This window comes from Acanthochromis polyacanthus, chromosome 6 (genome assembly GCF_021347895.1).
Source record: "Acanthochromis polyacanthus isolate Apoly-LR-REF ecotype Palm Island chromosome 6, KAUST_Apoly_ChrSc, whole genome shotgun sequence".
Lineage (NCBI taxonomy): Eukaryota > Metazoa > Chordata > Actinopteri > Pomacentridae > Acanthochromis > Acanthochromis polyacanthus.
In genome coordinates, this window is record NC_067118.1 from 32,468,285 (window position 1) to 32,487,212 (window position 18,928).

At 40.8% G+C, this 18,928-nt stretch overlaps 2 protein-coding genes across 7 annotated transcripts in view; both read right to left on the reverse strand.

Moving 5' to 3' along the window:
• grip2a (glutamate receptor interacting protein 2a) overlaps positions 1-11,550 on the reverse strand; it is a 43,194-nt gene extending 31,644 nt beyond the window's left edge. For 2 of the 6 annotated variants that reach the window (XM_022201597.2, XM_022201595.2), the window contains exons 1-6: positions 11,079-11,549; positions 5,454-5,534; positions 4,599-4,737; positions 2,409-2,554; positions 819-902; positions 620-695 (exon numbers count right to left, since the gene is read on the reverse strand). In XM_022201597.2, the coding sequence (XP_022057289.2) occupies positions 620-695; positions 819-902; positions 2,409-2,554; positions 4,599-4,737; positions 5,454-5,534; positions 11,079-11,256 (704 nt within the window). In that variant the 5' untranslated portion in view covers positions 11,257-11,549. Of the gene's footprint in view, positions 1-619; positions 696-818; positions 903-2,408; positions 2,555-4,598; positions 4,738-5,453; positions 5,535-8,382; positions 8,949-11,078 lie in introns of those variants that run through there. The other 4 variants (XM_022201596.2, XM_022201599.2, XM_022201598.2 and 1 more) reach the window with 4 other exon arrangements.
• A 3,292-nt stretch (positions 11,551-14,842) lies between these two features.
• On the reverse strand, positions 14,843-18,860 carry rpl32 (ribosomal protein L32). The gene is made up of 4 exons (XM_022201607.2): positions 18,736-18,860; positions 17,933-18,033; positions 17,657-17,838; positions 14,843-15,006 (listed from the first exon to the last, which is right to left on the reverse strand). Exons 2-4 carry the CDS (start codon positions 18,026-18,028, stop codon positions 14,877-14,879), a joined length of 408 nt encoding a protein of 135 aa, XP_022057299.1. The 5' UTR covers positions 18,029-18,033; positions 18,736-18,860; the 3' UTR covers positions 14,843-14,876.
• Positions 18,861-18,928: the final 68 nt, after the last annotated feature.

Consider the following 18,928-nt stretch of genomic DNA (forward strand, 5'->3'; position numbering starts at 1 on the left):
GTTGACGGGGGGCGGCGGCGGCGGCGGCGCAGCGACTTCCAATTGCTGGGCCGTTTACAATCGAACGACAGCTTGTTAACGTCGTTAGCAAGCTATCGTTAACGTCTTTACCATCTCGCGGGAGTATCAGCGACAATAAAGTGTTCAAACTTAAAATGAAATCCGCGGAAAATTCCCATCCCTGAGTACAAATTCAAGTTTCTGCAGGAGCGTGTGAAAGTAGCGCCAAAACGAAGCTGAGAGCTGTTTTTCTGGTCAAATTGGACAAATTGGTAGTGATGGTGACAGTGCATGTAGATGGTAATTTGCCAGGTGTATAATGAGAGAGGGTGGATGCTGAGTTAGATTTGGCTGTTGCTATGAGAGTACGGTAGGTTATTTCATGGATTATGGTATGTAATACCATAATCATACCATAATCATACATACCATAACCGAATATTATGGTATGCATAAAATATTCGGTCCAGTAAAAACTGTTTCGGTCCAGTAAAAAATTACTGTTTACTGGTCCACGGTCCAGTAATAAATTGTGCCCATTCGCGCAGACTGGTATATACATACACAAACATGACATTCAGCGCACACTTGTCCACGTCTGTTTTGTCCATATTCTTACCTGTCAGCGGGACCACCAGGTCTGACGTAGGTAACCACCAAAGGACGAGACCTGCGCCAGTCTTCATGGAAGCCTCCTGAAAACAAACGCCAAAAAATCAATAAAACAAAAAAAACAAAACCCAAACACAGACACAAATCAGTGCAAAAAGTGAAAACCTGTTATTATATTGGAACCAAAAATCATCCCATCCACTTACCTCTCATGACAAACCCAAAACTGTTTCCCTCCTTGTGTAAACACACCTCGATGGTTTTGGTTAGGACTCCTGAGGGGGTCTGAACTAAGAGCAGAAAGGAAAAGACAGAATCATAAAATTGTTACTATAATCTTATGCAGCCACAGACAAGGAAAACTACTGACAAAGAAAGCTTTCCCAAAAATTAGATTTTAGTGACATCTGAGATGTGCTGAATTAAGAGAATGAAGTAATTGTGCAAATATGATTTATTTAATCTCAGAGTGTAACTTTATACTGTTTGTTGACCTGTTCTAATGATTTACAGCCTCAGTGCAGCAATCAGGGACCAACTGTGTTTCTGAGACCATCCATTGATCAGTTAAACCCAATAATCATTGATTTAGTGATTGCCAGGTTGAAAGACGTCTAGCTGTTGAAATTAAAATTTATTTTGGCCAACATTTTTTTGGTTCTAACTACCCTTTCAACACAGCTGCAATGGATTTGTTTCAAAGTGAAGCAGTTGTGCTTCACAGCTAAATAAACAATAAACTGTAACTTTTTCCTGTTGATTTTACATACTTTTTAAACATTTTTTAGAATATATAACAAGATCGGTAGAATAAAAATGGTCTGTTACTGGTACAGGTTTATTTTAAAAATAACATCTATCTATCTATCTATCTATCTATCTATCTATCTATCTATCTATCTATCTATCTATCTATCTATCTATCTATCTATCTATCTATCTATCTATCTATCATTAAATACACTATATTATGGGCAAGTAAAAAATTTTTAACATGTGAAATTATCCTTTGGGATAATCCTTTGGAAATTCAGAGGTCCCCCTGAAAAGAAAAAATCTCAATTTCAAAAATAAAATACAAAAATTCACGTGAAATGGACTTATTTAAGTTTAATTTTGTTATCTTAGAGGCAAATCAAATTTCCTGGTAATTAAGTTTGGTGGTCAGACTGATTATTCAGCACATGCTAATTGTACCATTCTCAACTAAGGTGTTTCCCTCAGTGCAATTACTGATGTGTGTGTGTGATCTAGCAGCTTTGTTTGTCCTCAACTTTCAGTCTCTGAGCTCTTGTTTTTTAATCAATCTTTTTGGCTGCAGGCCAAACAACAGAGTAATATTCAAGGTGTGACGTGCAGGCTTCCTGTAGGTAGTTCAAAGTAAAACTCAACAGCCTGTTTTCTGTAACTTGTTGCAGGAGGACAGCCTGTAATGACAGCTTTCATGCGTACTATTCCTACATATTATACCTCCACTATGTGATATTTTGAGACCAGAAAGCAGACAGAATATTCATAGATAGCACAACTTGATTCATAGCTGGTTGTTTGAATTTCTGTCACAACAATAAAAATCATTCATTTTAAGTGCCCCTGCAGTAAAATGAGCATATATGTGCCATTGATCAGTGGAGGTTAAATGCTTTACAAGTCATAAGTCAGGGTTCTTCATGGTCTACAGTCTCAGCTAATAAGCTCATCTATCAACCATCTTTGTGTATTATCCTAAAATATATGAGCATTTTTACTACCTGGTGAAACTAAATCAGACTATTCATCTCTCAGGCTTCACCTACCAAATGGAGGCAGCTCGTACTCCACCTCCAGCACGACTCGCTCCCCGATGTTCTTCAGCAGGCTGATAATCTCATCATGCCGAAGCTTTGACAGGTTGATGCCGTTCACTGACTTGATGTAGTCTCCTACATTCAGTTGGTCACTCCTGTGGAAAGTCACGGAAAGACCATTAAGGTCAACATTCAGTTTACTGACTGGGGGAAGCAGGCGGCTGCCCCGAGGCCTCCAGAAGCTCCAGATTTACAGCACATTTGATACCGAAGTTGCAAATTTGCACCACTAATGCACAACAACTCAGCTCTACATCACTGTAGCACCTGATGCTGTGACCACGGCTTAATGAGGGGCCGAGTTTTAACACCTTAAAACTGCAAACATCTGTAATGTGAGAGAGAAATGTGGCTCACAGTGATGGACTATCAACAACTGTGCTGTCTGTGGAGCTTTACAGATATGTTCAGCTTATTGCCGTCAGCAACTCGTAATTAGTGAGTTGATCTGGCAATCAAAATGAGACGCAAACATCTAATCTGACTGCTTGTTCTGATTTTGTTCTGGATTTTAGTGCATCATCTCTGTGTTTGACAGTCAGAAAGGATATTTAACGCAAATCATATGAATGTTTACATAAATATTCATAGCTGGTTGTTTGAATTTCTGTCACAACAATAAAAATCATTCATTTTAAGTGCCCCTGCAGTAAAATGAGCATATATGTGCCAATTGATCAGTTTTTCAAAGGGATTTCCCTTTAGTGCAATCTGATATTTTTGCAAAATATGTATTTCCACAATTACAGCTCCAGTGCAAAATAATGTATCAATCTTACCTTTATCCCTGTGATATATATTGCAATTACAGCTCTGTCTGCATCATTTGGACGTCCAAGTCTAAAGCCACAGTTCACGTCCTTGTTTTTACCATCTGGAGTCTCAGCTAATCATCGCACCTTTGTGGATTTTGAACATTCAAACTGTATTTGCTGTTTATTGTCAAGAGAAACCCAGTTTGATTAATTTGTTTTGGGTCTTGGGAATCATGTTTGACCCTAGCTGATATGCTTTTGGGTAATGTATTTACCAAAGAAGATGGTTTTCGAGAAGAAAAACAGGATACTTAGATAAAGTCAGCCAAGACAATCTGAAATACATTTTAAGAATTCCAGTGTGATCTAGCAGCTTTATTGTTCTCCCTCTCCCAAACTGGGAAGACAGTAAAGATACATTGATTTTAGGTGTCCTTGTAGTACGAAAACGAACATGACGAGCCACCTGTGTAGAAAGTGAATAGGACCCTGGAGCAGGATGGCTTAGAGCCATGATGATTGTACATGGTGTCTCACATTTGACATTTTGAGTCAACACATTGCTCATTGGAGAGCTAATTAATTAAATAGATGTTCTGCCATTGCTTGCCCTTCTAACCTTTGGGCTACTGCCAATCAGCACTGACAGCAGACAGAGAGAGACGGCCTGTCATCGTGGTCCATTCTCATCACACTGTGTCACTGCCAGTCGCTCTCCTGTAAATTAGCTAGCACTTCCATACAAGCATGGACTCAGCTGTGGGAAGACAAGCTGCTTGGAAGAATTAGCACAGTGTCTGTCTTTAAACCTCCTTGGACTTGACAAGCGATGGCATATTTGGCCAAGACATTTTCAGGGGGGCTGTATCATTCTTACAAAACTGTTTGCGTGTGTGTGTGTGTGTGTGTGTGTGTGTGTGTGTGTGTGTGTGTGTGTGTGTGTGTGTGTGTGTGTGTGTGTGTGTTTCATTTCAGTCACGTGCTGCTAAATCATCATGAAATGTGCGTCTCCCACCACATTTTCTTTTCATGTGGTTGATGTTGGGGAAAATTAGTTTCATCTTAATTAAGCAATCTCACGAAACACTCAGATTGAACAATTATCACTGGACAGTAAATTAGTCCTGAATATGACAATAGAAAATGGCCTTGACCTTTCAGTTTATCGACACATCTATGCAGTTTCTTGGGCACTTGCGAAAAAAAGTCCAGGTGACGCTTTACTTTGGTTTGACAGCAAGCTGATTTAACGCCTACAGTCTTTCAGTTAGGGCGAGCTGGTGTAACTTTGCAACACGTGTATGTTTGCGGGGGCAGAATAACAAGTCCGGACAGCTTGGTGTGGTTGCCAGCTTTTAAGTGCATCACAGAGCAGAGATCTCACCTGGCAGCTAGCCCACCTGGCCGTAGGTTTGACACTTTGGGCTTGCCATCCTTATCAGACCCTCCGGAGATTGTGAGGCCAAGGCTGCTGCCTTCCCTTTTCATCAGATCCACAGTGGTCACTCCTCGATACTCCTCTGCTGACAGATACAGACACAGGCACAGATCCACAGTCAGCATTAGCATCTGGTTGACAGAATCACCCTTTCTGAGAGGCAATGTAAGACCCTTTTCCTGAATCTTTCACTAAAAATGCTCTCTGACACGCGACCTCATACTTTATTTTCTCACTTTCCTGTCTTTTTCTACTTCCTCCACATCTTTCAACCTTAGTGAATCTTTGTGGCGAGTTCAGACGGAGGACAATGAAGATGGAATCAATTTTATTAATACCACGCTAAATGCTAATACTGGAAAGAAAGACAATGCATTATTGCAAAAAGACACTTAATGGGGATGATGTTGAACTCAATCAGGCCACAAATTGAAATCCAATTGTATTCATTGTGGGTGACTGAAAATGAGTTTGGCATCAATTGATGAATATGTGGTTCTAAAACATCATCACAGAACTCATTCTGTCTTGTGATCCACATTGTGCTGTGCTGTTAAATTGCTCTATGTGAAGTCTACTAAGTGTGGTTTAGTACCAATGACAGGTTTGCCGTGCAAGCATTATTTTTCACCTTATCTAAGCATTTAAAACAGTGCAACATCAAGGAAAACACAACACACGCATGGCTCACCACGCACACACAGATCTCAGTCAGAGATGGCATGACTCCTCCTCTCTTTGAGGTGAATCAGACAGCAGACAAAACCAAAAGATGTGAAGTCACGTTTGACTGTATTGTACCTGAAAGGCTGCGCCTCCGGGACGAATGGGATTGGTCAGTTGCCCCGGACTCTTTGCTCCCCTTTGAGTATGGCCCTTCATCTGAGGAGACAGCAGCAAGGTAAGATGTGTAGGGAAACTCTGCAGCAGAAGGCTAAATGAACATGACCGCTCATTGCACATCATGACATCAGCTCACACTTTAATGCTTTGAACATCACCCTGGGTAATGTGAGGGCTTCTGGCATGGAAACAGCACTAAGCCAACAGCCACATCCGTCAAGCGTTAACTGAACCACAATGATCAGCCTGAACGCATGACCCTGAAAGGTCACCACACTCTGTTTCCACGACACTCCTATAAAAGGGTCAAGGGTTTCAGAAAGCTCCTCTGTCTGCAGCAAAGACCCTTGAAAACCATTTAACACAAGAATACGTTTGCAGCAGGCGCGACGTGCGCGACTACCAAAGCATGGGAATTTTCTTGAAGGAACAGCATGCGGTTAATGGAGTGTTCTTGCATGGAGAGGAAATCATCATTTTCATGTCATTTGCAGCAGCTGCTACAAAAAGCAGGGAAATGTTCAATCTGTTCTGCAGAAAAACTGATTTTTTTATTTTTTATTTTTATCCACAGTGGGACCCTTTTCTGACACAGCACAGGGCTGTCCTCAGATTAGCCGAGCCACTGCCCAGCCTTCTGAACCTGAATGCAGCCGTACAAACCATGTCAGCAGCCACATTGAAGAGGAAACTGACTTTGCACTTCTCTAATCCTGTCCACTGCAGATTACCTTTTCAGCTGTCTGGTGCAGTGATTGAACATCATATTGCAAACTTGAAAAAGAGCTGTGCCAGGTTCTCCTTTTAGGAGTGGACTGGGGCATGGTACTGCCTTTCAACACGGGCATCAAACTAAAGCCGTTCACAAGCAAAAGTCTCCAACAACTGCTTTATTACAGCACTGTGGAGAAACTGGATTAAAATCTTACTTTTACTATCGGCCCTTATTCATTAACTACATGACATTTGTTGAAACGTTGGACAGGTTGAAGAGGGGACACAATGAGAACAACACAGAGAGGCTGCTGCTTCTAGTGGTGTTCTAAAAACAGCAGTTAACTACTGTAATTTCGTTCAGCACAGAAAACACTGAGGAAATAATTTCCTATCCAATGTGATTTATATTTAGTGATTGTCTTATTACCTCCAATATCCATCTGAATCAGTCTAAAGATCACAGCAAACCACAAACCTTGTAACTCCAGAGATGCCTGAGAATCATCACAATTTAAAGTTTTCTTTAGTAGAAAAATAATGAAGTCACAGCTGTCTTTATATCCATAGACATACTGCAAACAGCTGAACTGCCAATAGCTAATTCAGCATGCTATTAATGGTGCCAATTTATCAAAATGTTAACAAATGCAGGGGATTCAAGATTCTGCATGACTCACAACAAGCACAACTGCAACATTGTACTGTGTGCATCCCCCAAAAACTCAATTAACTACGAAATTGAGGTAAGAAAAAGAAAAAAAGAGACAGTCCTGTTAAACTATATTGTGTATGGAGGTGCAACAAACCAATAGAGGTCAACACATTACCCAGTGCTCCAGAGGTCAGAAATATTAAACCTGTTATCAAGAAGCAGCAACATCTCAGGTCTAGGTAGAGAGAGCTTATCAGATCGACAAAAAAAATGTCAGTTTAGTTAATCTGATATCTTCCTCTGTTGCTCTGTAGAGGCTGAACGGGGGAAAACAAGTGCTCTGCGGACATCAAACCCACTGCTTTATCACTGTCCACATGGAGCCCACACATCTGAAGATGAAGCCTTTAGACAGCTGAAAGGCAAAGATCGTCTGTCATTCCTTCACTGACCTGAAACCTTTAGTGAGCCCCGGGATGCAAGGAGGGAAGCAGAAAATTCAGCCTCCGAGTGCACACAGATGCATGAGTCAGACCCCAACTACAAAAATATCTCTATTGGACTTGCATGTTATGGTGATGTACAGAAAACACACAAGCATAAAATGGTATTTCACACAAATTTACCCACATCCTTGCACAAATACCATGACCAGTGGCTTTGAGGCTACACACACACACACAAATACACAAAATGAGTGACACATCACAAACACATAATAGGCAAAATCCTCGTAGCCATGCGGGCTCCTGGGGGCCCTGACAGTCCAGCAGCTGTCATTGCAGTCAAAAGGCAACATTAGCTCTGGGTTACACAGACCCAAAGAACTGCACGTGACTGAACACTACTGTACCGCCAAGCCTTCCTCCGCTAGCTTAAAATAACCATCACTCGCCCTCAGAGTCAAAATTAAGATCAGGATGAGGCTGACAAAAAATTATATTGCTAAACCAAAAAAATAAAATAGAAACAATAAATAAAATAAATCTGGGCTCTGATTGCTTAGTGGAGGAAGTCCGCTGTTGTCTCATGGATATGATTTGCTTGAGAAGCTGCGGCTGAAGTACCTGGTGAGTGAAAATTAAATTCCTCCCTCCTGCATAAATATGCGGTGAGTTAATTAACTCCTGATTTAATTCAGGGCACTGTACGCCACCCAATCCAAATGTAGGTTAAATATGGGGGCGGCGCTGACAATGACAATGAAATCATAATGCTATTTTCAGATGTAAAACTTTATTTATACACTGTGGCCCACACAGACCCAGTTTATGTTGCTATATCTGCCCCAGTTACACATGGCAGGACGCTAGGCAGAGCGACATCTCTTGCAATCTGTGATTCCACAATCAAAAACATTTGCAAATAAATGGATGTGAGACTACAATCAGGAGCTAGAGGAACAACTCAGCTGCCTTTCACACATGTGAGAAATGAGCAGCTCTTTACAGGTGATCAGTGACCTCCTGCTGTCTCAAATACAAGTTGACTCTAAAGATCAAAGTGTGGTTCTCTTACCAATGCTGTTCTTGGTGTCTCTCCTCAGACCACACAGCATGGTTGTGGTTTATTCAGCGCAGCCACCCTCTGGAAGTAACCTAGCTGATCTTTAGGAGTAGGCTGAGAGCTGAGGTTCCACCTGATGTAAAAGTAGGCGACCCGAGAGTCCAGGTCTCAGCCGCTCACATCAAACAAGAAGAACATCTTCGTTTTGTCATTCCTTCATTCCAAGTCCAACAATTCCTTTAACCATGTCCTTGTTTTGTACGTCTGGAGCTCCAGAGGGCAAATTCTGATCCCTCAGATGCTCTCTCGTCCTCCCCCTGTTTGAACTCAATGGATGGTTCCTCTCAATCCTCACAAATATACTATCAGCTCAGCTCTGTTCTACTATAAAATCCAAAGCAGGGAGAGAGATGGTTCAAGTCCTTTTCTTGCCATGTCGCCGTGGTCCTGTTTTCTGAGCTATTCTAACTAATCATCTGTCTGTTTTCCAGAGGACTTACCATGCCCCGTTCATACACTCACATGAGCTCACACACAGCCCTTCTCTCTCGTATGAGCTGGAGTGTGTTTGCATGCTCTCTCTCACTCTCTCTCTTTCTGCCAGAGGGGCGCAGTGAGGCAGGCACACACGATAGTCACTCCCTCCCCCCTGCGCATGCACCCCCCCACACCCCCACCCCCACACACACTCTTTACACATTCCCCACCAAGTCAAACACATCTTCATACCCACCCACTCACACACATATATACATCCAGTACACACACACACACACACACACACACACACACACACACACACACACACACACACTGTGAGGTTAGGCACGACAAATCCGCACACACCCCACACAGTCAACTCTCAGCACAATTAACACCACCTGCACATTCATTGTCAGCCCTGCACAGTGTCACATTTTTCTCACATAGTCTGCACACGTTTTGCACAGCTTGTATTTGCACTGTGCCTTTCTCTCTCTGTCACACACACACACACACACACACACACACACACACACACACACACACACACACACACACACACACACACACACACACACACACACACACACACACACACACACATACAAACACTCACACAGGCACATTGCAGCAAATCCATATGCAAAATTCCTGTGCAGAACAGCTGCATGCATGTCTAGTCACTAAATCTGATCCCGACACTGTGCGGGTGTCAAGCACAAGTGACACATTCTGATTGTGATTGTGTGAAAATAAATAAATGCTTCACGAATAGATAGAAAACCAGGAACAGTTCGAACCTGAGCAACTTAGCCAAAATCAGATGTGCTTTCTTGGAGGCCCAACTTGTCACATTTCCCCCCTTGGGAGAGTTTAAGGGCCCTTTGATAATCCTCGACCCGTGGCGGTGCCTCCACCCAAACACTGTGGACCCGTGGCTGCACCTGTCTGACCATTTGTCATGCATACAAGCCTCAACGCCGGCCACTTCCTGACCCCCAGAGCCCCCACCACCAACAAACCCCTCCTCCAGCCTCACTGGCAGCTCCTCTGAACCTCATCTGCCCGTTTTTTTGGCTCACTGTGAAAAAACTGTTGTCATCACCAAGACTTTGAGGTGCCAAAGCAACAAAACCACACAGCACGACCAAAACACATTCAATTCTGGCTTCCACAATGAAACTATACCCTCGATTCTACAACGGCCTCATGTACAGATGCGTTAAGTGATTGCAAACAAACATTTCCATGTTTTCACCCGCTGTTGCATGGAGCCTAATTAGTCAGCTGTTCCAGTGGACACAGTACTCTTTGGTGTAGATAATTTCCTCAGAGACTTTTGTCCTTAATACCCCATTTACAATGTGAGCGAGCGTAGTCTTTCAGAGCGAGACTAATTAATTTCCAACAGAATAAAGAGAATTGGGAGATGGAGAAGACTGATAAAAACCTCTGGGAACAAGGCAGGTTTGGTTATAATAAAAAAATGGACTCTTTTGCACTTCTTCGAAACTGGAAATCAACATTATTGATGTCGTGTGAAAGATAAGGCATTGATTAGATTAGGAACACAGAACTGCAGCGGTGACCTTGGCCCACAAACAGATGCTGTGAATGCTCAATTTAAATGAAAACAAAGGAATGTAAATAGAAAAGTGAATTTCAAGAATGGTATGACTGCATTCTCTGTAGAGTACTGATTTTCTAATTTTCCTGTTGTGTCATTGCAAACTAACCCTTAAAATAGCCTACATTTGACTTTATATTGACCGTGTGGTCATTCTAAGCAGGAGGACCTGAAGCTCAACCTCGCCATCGACCAAACTGACCACACTGCCATCTTATGGCGATCGACTCCAGCTGCAAGTGAAAGTCTGAGGAGCAAAATTCATTTGTCACCCAGCACAGATCAGTTAGTGAGAAAAAAACGAATCAGAGGAAACACATGTCTCACATGCTTTCCGGTTCACCACTAAGGTTAAAAAAAACTCACACAGTAAAGCAAATGTTCATTTTAACAGGCCCACCGCGCACATGCAATCAGTTTGACCCCTTTTAAAAATGAGTTTACATAATTTACTTAAGTTGGAGGCTGCTGGGAGATTATTTGACTTACCAAAGTGAAGCAATTTTGAGTACAGCCATAAAACTCGAGACAAACTGTAAAAGTTGTACATGTCTTGAATTTTAATATTAAATAATAAAGGTTCCCTGTGGGTTTTTACCTTTGGTTCTCCCTCTGATGATGCCCAGTCTACATCTGAGAGAAAAAGAGAACATCCTCCTCTTTCCTCCTGCTGACCGGCTGCCTTTCCTCAGGGAATCTGTCTGAGGGAAGGCGAAGGAGAGCTGTTTGGGGGTGAGGCGCCCTTTTCCAAACACTACCCTTGCTGACATGTTCATTTTCTGACCAGTGAAAAGGAAAAAACAGACTCTGTCCTCTTCCTGACGCTCTCACTATCTCTCAGACATTGCAGTCTCTGCCTGCCCTGCTGTTCTCATGTTCTCCTCCCTCTCTGGAGAACATCCAGTCCTTCCAGGTGAGTCTTCCAGGCCGCTCCACAAACAGGTGCAGGGTTTTTTTTCTTAAAAAAACACTCAGATCCAACACTGTGTCTATTTGTTTCCAACCATCATTGGTAAGTTACTTCCACATCCAGGCAGCCACAAGCTGACTGGCTAAATAAATGTTATGTTTTTGCATCTCTGGCAATGTCAGTTTTACAGGAGCAGATGGCAGAGGGCTCAGGGCTGTGGGGCACAGCTTGCCTGCCAGAATGCAATGGAAACTTTCTCTGCAGGGAACCGGCTCTGAACATCGTAAAAACAGTATACAACCTGAGCAGGCCAATTCAGGACAGTGATTTTGATTTTGACAACATTCTCTTTAATCTGTTAATTGTATTTTATGAGCGTGATGGCAGAGGATTTGTATATGTTCATCCATAATTCAGATTTACTAAATGCTCATATTGCAAACCTCCAAACCACAATTAAACACTGTTAATACTGCTCAGTATGCAAAAAACAAAAGATCTATGATGTCCTCTGCTGCGTTGAAGGGAGATTTAAGTTCAGATTAAGCATCTCACTTTAAATCTTCAACAGGAAGCGTTTATTATAACCTGCCGCATTTTTCAAATGAGCATTACTTCTCTTTCCTTAGTAAAAGTAAAAATTCCAATCTGTAAAATCCACTCTGTTACGAAGGAAAAGGTCCCAATGGAATGGGACACAAAATCTCCTTAAATTTTCTTAAACTTCACTGACAGAATGTTGCTCCTTCTACCCAAAATTTCCATTTAATTACACAGAAAATTCAAATGTCCTATTTTCCGCTGCTGCAGTTCGCCTTAAGCACATTTCTCCAGTATTAATGCATGTGTAAGATCACATTTGTGATTTTTAATGCAGTTTATTTGGCCTGGGCTGTTAGAATGATTTTGTTTTTTTAAAAAAGCTTGAATCAAATCCAGAATGTTCTTTGAGAGCAAAAAGGCCTCAAACAGTAGAAGTACTCTATCAAAAGCTTGCCTAGATCACATCTTGGAAGGAGAATAGTGTTTATACAAAATTATGTGGCCTTCTCCATTTATAATATGGGTCAACACTCTTCTTGGGGCATTTTGCCCCTTTTGTTCTGTTCCAGTGTCCAGTCATCTGGAAGGAGGTGAGGAATATTGCCATTAACCCGAGGAAGAATACAACCAGCTCTGAAGCTATTGGTTTGCATGCCAACTCACATGTGAGCGTTTCTTTACTATTTTGGCGCCTATGCAACATACGAAAAAAGGTCCCACCTGTGAAGAATTACTGCCCAAATTACCTAAAAATATCATGTGTCTACTATTTTGTAAATTGATATCCCACTGCCACTGATAGACGTTTACATGAGTTTCAGAAACAAATTTGTTGTAATATTAGAAGTGAACTTGACTAAACAAAAACTGACTATTACTTTTAAAATTAGTCTGGTAAAATTCCATAATTCATTGTCATGTAGTGTGTAAACCTGACTCTTTAATTTAGTGAGGGAAATTTGTATTTAACATTTTTTTGTAGGGTTTAACTTACTACATACATTTCTTGCATAAATTGATTGTACATAATACTGTAGGGTATTAACCCTACTATCTAAACATCCATCTATCTATTATCTATACACTACTTAATCCTCATTAGGGCCGCCGTGGGGCTGCAGTCTTCTCCCAGCTGAGGGCAAAGGCAGGGGACAGTCTGGACAGGTCACCAGTCTATCACAGGACTATACATAGAGACAAACAACCAAGCACACTCACGTTCATACTTACGGACAATTTAGAATCATCACTTAACCTCAGCATGTTTTGGACTGTGGGAGGCCAGGCATATGTGTTCTGTAAAGCGTCTTGAGACAATCCCACTGTAATTGGTGGTATATAAATACAATTGAACTGAATTGAGGAAGCTGGAGTACTTGTTGAAACTCCACACAGAAAAATCCCAGGCCAAGACACGAATCAGAGATCTTCTAGCTATGAGGCGACAGTGCTAACCACTGCTGCACTGTGCAGCCCATATCAAAACATGCTAGATAAATTTGCAATCCCACTTTTATTTCTTCAGTGAAAAGCATCTTGGCTCAACAGATGTTGTTTTAAACATAAGTAACGGTGACTTGATTTGACAAAATGACATTGGAGGTATTATTAATATTGCTGCGGTTGTATTTTGTTGTGTAACCGGTCTGTTGTCTTTCCTCAAAATGGAAAGTATGAATGATGTGTGCCAGGTGTGGTTGCCTGTGTGTATCATAATTTGGGTGTGCAGGGACGAGTCATTGACTGGTGGAACAATGGAAGATGATTGGCTCCTGACTGACAACAGCACAACTCCATTGAGCCAAGAAACTCATCTCATTCCGCTGTTTAAAGCCTCCTTGGTCCTCCTTCCTATGAGTACATGAGTACAGTCCTGCTCCACTGACAAACGAGTACTACGTCACATTGTGAATTGAATAAGCAAATATATACAAATACATGGACATTGTGTCTCAGATAGAGATCAGCAAATGTGGCACAACAGTGGAAACGATAAAACTGCCTTGACATGTCCCTCCTTGTGTCTCTTCCTAGTCTTTTCTACAACAAAGCAGATTTTCATAGCAGATTGGGCTTGTAGATTTAGTTGGGGTGGGCTCCCTTTTTTTTTTTAAGAGAAAGAAGCAAAACATTATATTCTAGTTTGAGCCATTTTCATCATGCTTCTTTAAATGGACCTGGGCTAAAAGCTCTGCTTCCCACCTGAGACTGCATCTACCAACCTGCAACTGCAGGCCTACAGGCAGGCCATCAAGGACCTCTCCAGAGCTGCTGAAAAGGGATGTCAGCAGCTGTGGATAAAGAGAAAGGACTCCATCTGAGCCTTCAAGGGGAGTAGATGGCATCTAGGTGGTGAACCTGGGGTTCACTGCTGAACCCTCTGGAGGTGTCATGGGCCTATCAGAGAAACACCGATGGATGGCGCCCACTTGATAACTCAGAGGATGCCCTCACTCACTGAACCATCCCAGAGTCTTTAGAGTCTCATGCATGTAAGAAGGGATTTCAAAATCTAGTCCTACACAACAGATCAGATTGTTATTTTGACCTGGGTTTACCCTTAAGCTAAATCCAACTCCTCAGATCTATAAATATCTCGAGTTAACATCAAATCTTAATCTGTAACGACTTGTGACCTCGGTAAGATGGGTCACTTCATGTTGTTTCTCAGCCACCCCTCCACATGGCAAAACGCTCCATTATTGGTTCTTGAACAATCAACAAATTTAACTGTGTAGCAAATACAATCAACATCTGAGCCAATAAATTTTACTACGTGGACTTTCTCCTTGATAAAAGCAGTTCAAGGTTCAGATTTGAAACTAGTTTCACACATGTAAGATTTTCCTGACCTGTGCAATAATCATGTCAACAAGCAACACAGTGTAGAAAAATTATCCACCAGCCAGTTTCCTTTTTGAGCATTTATTATTAATAAGCAGTTTATTCGTTCTCCTCACTCCTGAGCCTGGCGTTGGGGTTGGTGACCTTGATTGCCAGCTGAGCTGCCCTCTCCACGATCAGCTTCCTGTTCTTGGAGGAGACGTTGTGGGCGATCTCAGCACAGTGAGTCCTACAAAAGCAAAAAGGTTTAGTTAATGACAAACTGCTTTCACTGAAATGATTTCAATTGGAAATTTCAGGGCAAAAGCATCACCAATAAAACCACACTTGTAATATAGTAAAACCATTGTAAACTAATAATTGTATCCAAGTTATTTAACAAACAAACTACTTGATATGTTGCATCAGATTGGATTTCATGCTTTTGCTGTACTTGTATTTACATACACAGCACATGAAAAACCAGTTCTGAGCTTCCTCATTGAATTCTCAGCATTTCTAAAACATGCCAGCATAAGCAGGTCATAAGACCACATAAAGCTATAAATTATTCATTTGCATTTTATTCATCTCACTGTGCAGACTTCTCATCAAAATGATTAAAAAGGTGGGAAAATGGCACTATGCCATTCATATGAAAGTATTCACTTTGAAGAAAAAAATTAAATGACACAAAGCTGGTTTAACGATGGAGGTTTGTTCACAAAGTGACTAGTGACCTAAATTTCAGCTCAAGCTTGGCTTTGCTTGATTAGATTTAACTCATGTTGAGCTTGTAAAACATATCCTTAATGATCAAAGTAGAATTTCAATGGATTTATGAGCACAATAATATGAACATGCTGCTCAAACTAAGCTGCTGCCTCAGAAAGTGGATGGGAAGAATCACACAACTCATTTAGAAAAGACAAAATTTGCCCTCAAGAGATCAAACACAGTTCATTTCACATTTAAGGAGAATCTTTTTCATTATTGCAAATGGCTTCCTTAAAATATCACAATTCAAAGAAGGTTATCCATCCATAGTCTACTTGATCCTGTGATAACTGACAAAGTAAGAAGTGTGAACAAGGTTTTTTGCAGAAGCAGCTGTGTCAGCTTGGCTGGCCAACCAACACCGCGCAAGTTAAAATTGATGCACTTTTAATCAAACTACCTGCCTTTGCACAAACTGCCAGACATTCAGTATCACTTTCTAATCCACAGTGAAATCTATCAGCATTCAGCAACTAACAAATATCCAACAGATCAATTCAAATCTCTGTCTGAAATTGCCAGGTTGCTGTGTTGTTGGTCAAGTTAAGTCACACTAAATTGCTTCTCACATTAAGAAACTAGTCAAATAGTCTTAAGGATTAATTTTCCTCCCAAAAATACACGTTCATTTCATTTTGACAAATGGTATATCACTGTAAAAATATTAACTACAAACAAATCTTTACATATAAGTTTAAAACTGTAGGGTTAAACTGCAAGATGATCAAAATTCAAAAGGGATGGGCTAATAATTAAGTCAGCAGTGATGTTCCACAACTGTATATTAAACAAACATTTTACAACATGAATTTTTTCCCTTATCGTGCAATTGTTCTCTGAATTTGGTAGTAACACTGAAATCTATGTAAATACAACACAAATTCAGAGCACAGCCAGTATTTTTGTGTGTATGGTGACTTTACCCATCATAAAAATCAGGATTTTAGTTCAGTCACTATTCTACACTATTCCATTGTGAACAGAAAAATATGTAACTGATAGCAGCTTCACTAGGAAGTCAGCTGTATTAGGGGGAAGCTAGTAGAACCTGTATGCTTCCTCAACCTTCAGGTATTCATACATGTGTGCTGCTGTAGCATGCCAACCAAACTGCAGCATACAAACCACCTTTCTGTTTTGAGTGAAGTGCTCCCATACCCTCTAAGCCTCGACTCTTTGGCTTGTACAATGAACCAAAATGATTTTGCTGTAGCAATGGTGCAACTATGTTGTGTTTACTGCTGCTGACTGTAGCCAACAATGACTGATGTGATTAAACAAAGATGACAGTGATAGAGAAAAAAAATATTGGCTACAACAAATTGAAGATTTTAAACAAAGGTCAGTTAAAAATCTGGATAAACACACTAGAGTGAACACTGATTATGTCAACTAATCGTGGCAACTTTACATCAGGCTCACCTGACAGGTGCCAAGAGGCAGATCTGGACTTAAATCTTTTCTTCTCGATATACTGATGCAACAATGCATTACAAAAAGATGCTCCCATCTAGGTGTTTGGCTGTTAAAAACCTTACTCTTAACAGAATGAGATTTCCATAATTAGGTTGTTGCAAAATCAAAGGCTGATGAGATAAAACTAAGATGGACTTACTCACATTAGTTCCTGTTTTATAAGATCCCACTTTATGAATATTCAAATCAAAGTGTCTAGCTATTGCAAAACACTGGTAGAGAAACTACATTTGTAAAAAGGGACGCAGATACGCAAGACTGAGAATGCAAACTTTCCTCAAAATTTTACTGTTAAATTGATTCAAGGCTTATAAAATGTGCAATAAGCTTTTTATGTTAATACTGTAGTTAGAACAGGCTATGGACAATTTCACAATGGCATCAAGCTCAACTAACATTATACAGACTTATCAAATATTAACAAATGAAATGTCAAAACTAAATCAAAAGATTTATTTTTGTGTCAATACGACAGTCTAATCACCTGCAATTCTTATTGCTAAGAATACGAAAATATTGCAACAGAGAAACATAACGAGTCAAAAATGATTTACAATTCTATAATAATGAAAGTAATTAGCCGCATTACTTTTCAACATTTTTTGCTTATCTACATTACTTCCTACGTTTAGGAATTTTCGACTTACTTGTTGCTCATCATCAGGACCTCAAGCTCCTTGACGTTGTGCACCAGGAACTTCTTGAAGCCAGTTGGCAGCATGAATTTGGTCTTCTTGTTGCTACCATAACCAATGTTGGGCATGAGCATCTGACCCTTGAACCTCCTGCGGACCCTGTTGTCAATACCTCTGGGCTTACGCCAGTTTTTCTGTTGGAAGATGAACAGAACATGTTATGGAATTACTCACTTACATACTATCCCTTGCAGGTAAAAGCGGTGGCATCTTTTAATTCACACTTACCGCAATCTTGACATATCGGTCAGATTGATGGCGAATGAACTTCTTGGTTCGCTTTTTGACAATCTTGGGCTTCGTGAGGGGTCTGAGGGCTGCCATGGTGACTGAGGACAAAGAGAAAACAAGATTACCACAAATTCTACATGTGTCAGGCTGAATTTTGCTGCATAACTTCACAACGTGCCCAATTCTGGTAAGACTTGATTAGCTTGAATTGCTAAGAGTACTACCGTATGAAAACAAGTTTAGCATCGGGCTGGGGTAACTACCATTAATTTACTGTCACGTTCATAGACAGTACCTTCCCTCGCTGCTAAAACGAGTCACTGAAATAACAACTAAGCGCAATAAATTGCTCTGGAGTTAGCCTCACGGTAAACGTGTTGGCCAACGTTAACTCGCTAGCTACACACCGTCGGTGTCAGTGTAGCTAGCTTAGTGTTTCGCAAGCTAGCTTGCTACACACGCTACTCTGCTACATGCACTCCGTCGTAGCAATTTGTCTGAAGTATTAATACAAATGTGGGTTTTTAAATGCTGTGTCTTCTTATTATAGTTAATTTACAATTTTAACTGTAAGCCACGCTGTTAAGAATTTTAAGTAGTAGGCCTTCACGGAGTAGCCGGTCAGCCGCTACAGCAGTAGCATTTTGCTCTACAGCTAATCTCTTTAACTGTATACAATAATAAAATGAGTTAATTTTAGTCAGGACATGTAAATTAAATATAAATGATTGATAAACCATATCGGGATTGTGAAATAATGACCTAAATGTCGCGGATGAAGATAGATTCTATCAACTCACCCGCCGATGTAAACCCAAAAGGGACTTCAACGACGGCGGAAAGAAAGAAAAGGACTTCCGGAAGTATGGCGGTGCCTTATGGGTACTGCCGTTTATTAGTACTACAAATCACTAGTTTATGGTGCAAGCGGTCTATGGGAATTTGAGACTTGTGTCTGAGCGATTATTGGGTGAAATGTTTTGAATTTTGTTG

What these genes read in the sequence shown, in the direction of transcription:
- rpl32 (XM_022201607.2), bottom strand. Translation starts at nt 18,028, where the DNA reads ATGGCAGCCCTCAGACCCCTCACGAAGCCCAAGATTGTCAAAAAGCGA. An exon ending in ACCGATATGTCAAGATTGCG is followed by an intron (nt 17,839 to 17,932) that starts GTAAGTGTGAAT and finishes ATCTTCCAACAG; the next exon opens with AAAAACTGGCGTAAGCCCAG. An exon ending in GTCCTGATGATGAGCAACAA is followed by an intron (nt 15,007 to 17,656) that starts GTAAGTCGAAAA and finishes TTGCTTTTGTAG; the next exon opens with GACTCACTGTGCTGAGATCG.